Here is a 7,047-nt window from a genome sequence, read left to right on the forward strand (position 1 = left end):
AAATAACCGAAAACGATGGATATTAGTAGCTAATCCCTAGTTTTTGAGATCGCTGAAATGAATAGTGACACTTCCGATACCCTTTAAGTCCAAGTTCAGCCCTGATAGGAATAGGGGTGAGAAGTGGTGAAATATAAAATTTCAAAAGAGCTGGGTAATGTAACTGAAGCAACTATCTTAACAAGAAAGAGAGAGAGAGAGAGAGAGCGTTAATCAGTCGTCATTCAGAGTTTTCCCAACCAGCGCAGGGCTGTTCAGCTAGTGAATGATTTAATATCGAAAACTTATTTAAAATTCAGTTTTATCACCGAACAGAACGCAACTAAAGTGAGTTTGTGAATTTTGTATCTCATTTCAGACATTGCAAGAGAGTTCGGTCTACATCTGTCATCGTCCTTCACCGAGTCTTCGTGTTTATCAGATTAGAGCTGAAGAAAACCTTTCATATTACTTGATTTAGGAAAAACAGAAATACAATAAACATCCTTGATATAGTACTATGCACGAATTAAAAAAAAAAAAAACGATTCACGATGATTTTCCATCCTTCGAGAAGAATGTCCATTGTTCTTGCGAAGTTGACGAGATCTATTTTATATTTTTACTCAGTTTAATAATTTAATTTCAGCTCTGGATTGGGCATAACAAAAAAGGTAAGTAATGATAACAAAATAAAAGCTAAAATAACGCTATAAAGTTAAGAACCTTATAATCAAAGTACGATAAAACGTCCTCATTGCACCACTCATGGCTGCCAGACGTATAGATCATTCAGTACAATGTCCTTGGGGTGTTTATAAAAAAACAGTCTTAAATTCTTCAGTGTGGAAGGTAAAACGTAACTTGGTGGTGATTATAGAGAGTAAATGAAAACATATTCAATCAGAAAAACTAACACAAGTGACAGGATAAAGAAAGAAAAGGAAAATTGAAAAAAGCGAACGTTAGACTTAAAATCAGAGTTCGCTCGTACTAAAAAGTGCAAAGGGGGACGTCTTACGGCGTTCTAGAATAATTTTTCATAATATAATACGCATTTCTTAATCTGGTGAACTCCTCCGTGTGTTTGTTATAAGTATAGTATTGTGGAGGTTTATTGAGCATCTTTCATTCGTAATTCATGAATTTGAATATGACTGTATCAGTTAGTACTGTCTTATTTTTTCTCGTGAGTCACCGAACAGGAGAATAGCTTAACCTTGAATAATATATATAGTTATATATATATATATATATATAATATATATATATATATACGATATATTATACGATATATATATATATATATATAAATATATATATATATTTATATACGTTTATATATATATTATATATATATATATATATATATAATATATATATATATATATATTGATATATATATATATATATTTATATATATATATATATAATATCTATATACGATATATATATATATATATATGCGAAGGAGATGGATGCATATATATATATATCTATATATATATATATATACTTAAAATGCGCATTATATAATATATATATATATAATATATATATAACATCTTTATATGATAAAAAACTGTAATATATAATATATATATAGATAATACTTAAAATTTGTGGCTTAATATCTTTATATGTAAAAACTGTAATGTGCTTGTAAGTGAAAATAATTTGTATATTTATAGATATAATCACACTTCTATATAAAGTACGTATGTAGTATTATTCGCTAGAAAATGAATAGTGAACTTTATGATTGATTCATGTTATAAATAAATGTTTGGTGTACAAAGCATTTGATGAAGATTAAATGCACTTTTTTACAGTTCAAACTGCTTCTTCTATCTATACAGACAAACTCACATTCACTTTCAGAATAATCTTGGAGTTATCTTATTCCCTTCGACTGGTGTGGAAACGTATCTTGATTTGCCATGTCAGCAGTCTTTGCAAGTACAACATTCCAGAGAATAACTGGAAAGCTCTGGAAGGTTGGCTCTGCCTCAGTTTCTTCTAATATTTGTCTGTCGAGGTAAGGAGCGCTTTCTGTCTGTATGTCTGTGTCTGAAGTATGCAATCACTAGAATTCTAATGCTGACGTTTGTCGAGACTCTGTCTAACTTTCAGTCAGATTCAATAACTGTAGGAAACATAAGAATATGTAAAATTGATGCTTACCTACCAATTCAGTTATTAAAAATATTGTATCACTAAAGAACCAGACTTTTGATGTTTACTTGCAATGTGATAAGCGTATTATTTAATCCTCTAACTTAATGTACACCAATACATCAATACACCAAATACTGCTAAATTCAGCTTTCCCACCGTCATCCCTACATTAAGGGGTCGGTTGCCTGATGCGCCTTCTCCTCCATTGCCTTCTATCAAAGGCATCATCCACCACCAAACATCTTCTCTCCATATTTTCCTTCACTTTATCTTGCCATCTAATTCTCTGACTCCCTCTCGATCTTCTTTCTCTAACAGGTTCTTCCTAAGCCCTCTTCACTCCCTCCTCATCATCCATCCTCAACACATGCCCATACCATCTCAATCGTGACTCTCTTATCCTCTCTGTAATCTTTACTAAACCTGCCCTTCTTATTTCACCATTTTCCAATCTCTCAGGCAGTGATATTTCCATAATCCACCTCAGCATCTCATCTCTGTTCTCTCAGACTTTACTTCCTCTTTTCCTCTTAGAGCCCATGTTTCTGCTCCATATATTAACCTAGTCTTATCACCGTGTAATAGATCTTGACTTTTATCTTGATTGGCATTTTCTTATCACACACCACTCCAGCTACCTCTCTCCACTTCCCCCATGCATCTTTGATCCTACTGTCAACTTCAACCTCACATCCCCCCTCTTGGCTTAAAGTATATCCAAAGTATTTAAACTTTTCTGCCTGTTTTATAATCTTTCTTGTATTACTATTCTCTCTCTATCTTCGCTACTGCTCTGCAAAACCTCTGTTTTATTCACATTCACCTTTAAGCCACCCCTCTCTAAATACTCCTGGAACTCTCCAACCCTTCTCTGCAGGTCCTCCTCATTCTAAATGTTGTTACATTTATGCCCTTACTTGAATAGAAATGGCAGGATATCCAGTATTCAAAATCCCCTCATTGATCACATCTTATCATATAGCTAAGCAGATAGCAAACTTAAATACTCTTCCTTTACGTTTGGACAGATGCAAGAGCACAGGCAACATCAAGTGGCTGTGGAGAGCCAGTGATGGGATCAAGGAGGTACACAGAGCCAATGATAAGGGTTATGGAGTTGGGGGCTACGGTGTGACTTTTAACAGCACCAAACCGCTGAGTCAGGACTTATTCAGAGAGGCTGTGGAACACCTTCACAGGTTGGTGGTCCATTTCCAAAAAGTTTTGATTTTTACATATCAGAGGCTCTCTGAGACTGAAGGAAAGTGATAGATTGCCATATTTAGCTGTGGAAGTAAAGTGGAAAGAATATTGGTGGGTAGACTTAATGGATGATTGAAAAACGACCTCCTGAAGAACCTATAGACTCTGGAGATTGACAATAGATGATTAGACTGATATGGAACCAAACAGTAATGTGTAGTGGGAGGATCTGGTGTGACAGACAATGGAACGCAGTTAGGCTTTTAGTGAACATTGTATACGTATGTAGTATAAAACAGTTAGCTACCATGATCTGTAGTTGTTGCACCACATCTGAAGATTCCTGGCCAGACTTAGTTGTAGAGTTGCTGAGTGTTGTTAGATTAATATCTTTTTGTCTCTTCCTAATAATTCTTTTGTAACTGTGAAGAGACTCAGTTGGGCATGACTGCTCAAGCAAACTTGGTCACTGCAAAAAATGATGCATCATACATCTGTTCATAACTTGGATAAACCTTTTTATAATGACAGACTGAATTGTAAGGACAAAATAGAAAATGCAGAGAAATGTTTATTCTGGAAATGAATTGCATCGACTTTATGTCGACAATAATTTAATAGGTATTTCAAAAATACCAATCCCTCCACAAATATCTGTTAACACCCACCAAATACTGATGAGAGATGTATGATTGATAACGAGCTTATATGAATGATATCTATAATCATGATGACATTCCTTCAAGATGAATAAAGTAAGACAGTCACCCATGGTGTGTTTATTTCACTTAGGAAGATTCCATGGCTTGGTGTTTGCCTCCAGCCCTACAAAGGAGAGCTGTGGTATTGTCAGCCACTGAACTTGGAGTTAAATTTCAAGGTAAGTAGTGCTAAGTGTTTCATTTGCTCTCCTAATAATAATATCTATATTTTTCATATGTCTTTCTAAAGTTCTTATCTTGAAAATTATAATGTTCTAGGTTCTGGAAGATGGAGATGTGGCTAATGTTTTGAGTCAGGCGACAAAAGATGGTTTTAAAGATCCTGGAAATACACAAGGAACTTTCACGGTTATTTGTCGCAAGCCCAGTGCCCCCTGCCTCATTCCAGAGGTCAAGAAGCACTTTCCTCACCAATATGATTTTGTCATCTCGGAGCACATGGGAGTATGCGATGGCATGAGTTTATCGTACATCATAAAATGGATGGCTGTGATACTGGACGACTTAGCTGCTGGAAGAACTGTCAGCGATGAGGAGGTTGTTCCCATCACCAACAACGATGAAGTTTCTGTGCTGCTCACCCAGATTAAGGACAGTCTGGTACATGACAAGCACCTCACTGAAGCCATTTTGAGAACTCGACCCAAGCCTGATCAAGTCCCACTTTTCTTCCAGGTGTTTCCAAGGCCGACTAAAGCAGGACAATGTACCAAGAACATACGGAGAGTGATGGAATCCAAATTTCTTGACCCGCTTCTTCAGAGGTGTAAGATGGAAAAAGTGACAGTCAATAGTGCCCTGATGGCTGCTCTGAACATAGCCATTGTTAACCTCGTGGAGGAGAAAGGATTTGCTAAAGATGTCTGTGAGGTATCTTGCAACCTGTACACAGACTACCGTCGGTACATGAGACCAACTGAGACATTTCACCTGGGGCCTTTCAGATCTTCCATGTCCTACATCTCCGCAGTAGATGATTCTTGCAGAAAGAACTTCTGGGACTATTCCAGAAGAGTTGACGGAGGCGTGCGCTCCGCCCTGAACAATAAGTTGACGATGAAGCAATATGTTGCGCGAGAAATGGTCGAAAATGCTGATAAAATCTGTTATGACTACGTCACTACGGTCAGACCAGCACTCCATGATTACAGTCTGACAAATCTTGGGGACTTTACCCCACTACTCCATAACAATGGAGACCATGTTCAGATAACGGCCGTGGATGCGATTGCATGTATACATAATTCCCTCAACAGCAGTTTACATGCTGTAGTGACTTTTCGAGGGAGAATGACTTATAATGTATTTTATGCCACTGACTACTTCACAGAGACGACAGTGAATGCGCTGCTGGACGAACTGTTTTCAGTTCTACAGAAGTCTATTTTCAGTAAGGGTTGATGATGTTTGAATGTTTGATTTCTGAGGTGAAAATTACAGGTTTCCTTCCTGTACTGCCAAAAAGATTTGGGAATCCCTTTTCTATTTCCTTTTCCCCTGATTGACTGTACCTTCCATTCTTCAAGAAGCACCTCATTCTGTTCTGTATGCTCTGAATCCTATGTTTTGTCGATGATCTTGGATATGCTGTTGATCCGCTGTCTTTTACAGTAAAAGATGGTTCTGCATTAAAAATGTTACTATTTCAATCTAAATCTGTTTGAATCTCCTATTTCATTGTCTGTGTTCTGTAATGTAATAAGTAGAAAATATGGAAAACAGTAGTTTTACAGTTCCAATTAAAGTTCTCTTGTCCTGGACAAGGTCTAACCCAAGCTACCAATGCTACCTGACTAACCCATAGTCTTGGCCAGAAAAGGTATGCAAACTACATGCAATAATTTTTCTTGAGGTTATATATCTAGTATTCTCTTACCAGAGCACTGTTAATGGCTAGAATGACTACGATCTACATCAAAATGTAACTTTAAAAAGTCATAAATGAATAAGTGATTTAATATGAGGATAATGTCTCGCTAACCTCATTGCGCCTATGCTGGAGCAAGAAAGCCTCTTCAATTCCTGGTTCCTCATGAAATTCATCAAATAATAGTGCCAAAGTAGGCCATGATGAACATCCTCATCGGTAGGTCTTAAATTCGTTGATGCTTACCTTTTTGCAAATTCTTTGGTATCCTGAAAATGCTGATCTTTTATGCCCTCGAAGGTTTTGTGGTGTAGAAAGTCTAAATAATAACTTCTTTTTTTTCAGGTAGTATCTCGCCCTATGCCTCATTCCTGTTCCATTTGTTATCATAGTGTTTAGATTGAACTTTCTCAGAGCAAGGCTGCTTTTGTGTAAGCCAAAAAGTTCAAACGTAGATGCAATGCTCTACGACCCTGTGGTGGGCTTGTTCCATATGAACAAGGGTTCATGATGTGAATAATATAATAATAATAAAATTGGATTCCATCCAAAATATGCCGCAACTTTATATTGTACACACTGTTAAGACAAGACCTGTGTCCATTTCAGAAGTTGCTAAGCCCTTGAAGTGCTGTTAGATGAACCCACATACCTGATGATCTTGCGATACCCAAGTATATAAGGTGGAACCCAGTACCTGGTGTTGTCAGGTTCACACCAAGATCAACTGAACACAAGACAATGGCAACCGTTGGCAAGAAAACGATGCCTTCAATATATCGCCCTCTGTTTTGATGAACTGGTGTAAGTAACCCCCCACCCCCCCTTTATTTTAAGTTGCGTGCTCTTGAGTCTAAGTGTATGCTCTTGAGTCTAGGTGCATGCTTTTGAGCCTAGGTGCAAGCTCTTGAGTCAAGATGCATGCTCTTCAGTCTAGGTTTATGCTCTTGAGCCTAGGTGAATGCGCTTCAATTTAGGTGCAAGCTCTTGGGTCTAAGTACAAGCTCTTGAGCCTAGGTGCCTGCTCTTGGGTCTAGATGCATGTTCTTGAGTCTAGGTGCCTGCTCTTGAGAATAATGGTCATATAGGCCTATCATC

The 7,047-nt window shown here is 37.2% G+C and overlaps 1 protein-coding gene across 3 annotated transcripts; it reads left to right on the forward strand.

Annotated features, from left to right (window-relative positions):
- Nucleotides 1–744: 744 nt before the first annotated feature.
- On the forward strand, nucleotides 745–5,737 carry LOC135211039 (uncharacterized). Of its 3 annotated transcripts, none has more exons than XM_064244075.1 (5): nucleotides 745–831; nucleotides 1,861–2,017; nucleotides 3,186–3,356; nucleotides 4,153–4,240; nucleotides 4,341–5,737. In XM_064244075.1, exons 2-5 carry the CDS (start codon nucleotides 1,920–1,922, stop codon nucleotides 5,481–5,483), a joined length of 1,500 nt encoding a protein of 499 aa, XP_064100145.1. In that variant the 5' UTR covers nucleotides 745–831; nucleotides 1,861–1,919; the 3' UTR covers nucleotides 5,484–5,737. The 3 variants fall into 3 exon arrangements, with proteins under 3 accessions (XP_064100145.1, XP_064100143.1, XP_064100144.1); XM_064244073.1 differs by having other exon boundaries at nucleotides 807–862; XM_064244074.1 differs by having other exon boundaries at nucleotides 815–849.
- Nucleotides 5,738–7,047: the final 1,310 nt, after the last annotated feature.

This window comes from Macrobrachium nipponense, chromosome 4 (assembly GCF_015104395.2).
Source record: "Macrobrachium nipponense isolate FS-2020 chromosome 4, ASM1510439v2, whole genome shotgun sequence".
In the NCBI taxonomy this organism is placed as follows: Eukaryota; Metazoa; Arthropoda; class Malacostraca; order Decapoda; family Palaemonidae; genus Macrobrachium; species Macrobrachium nipponense.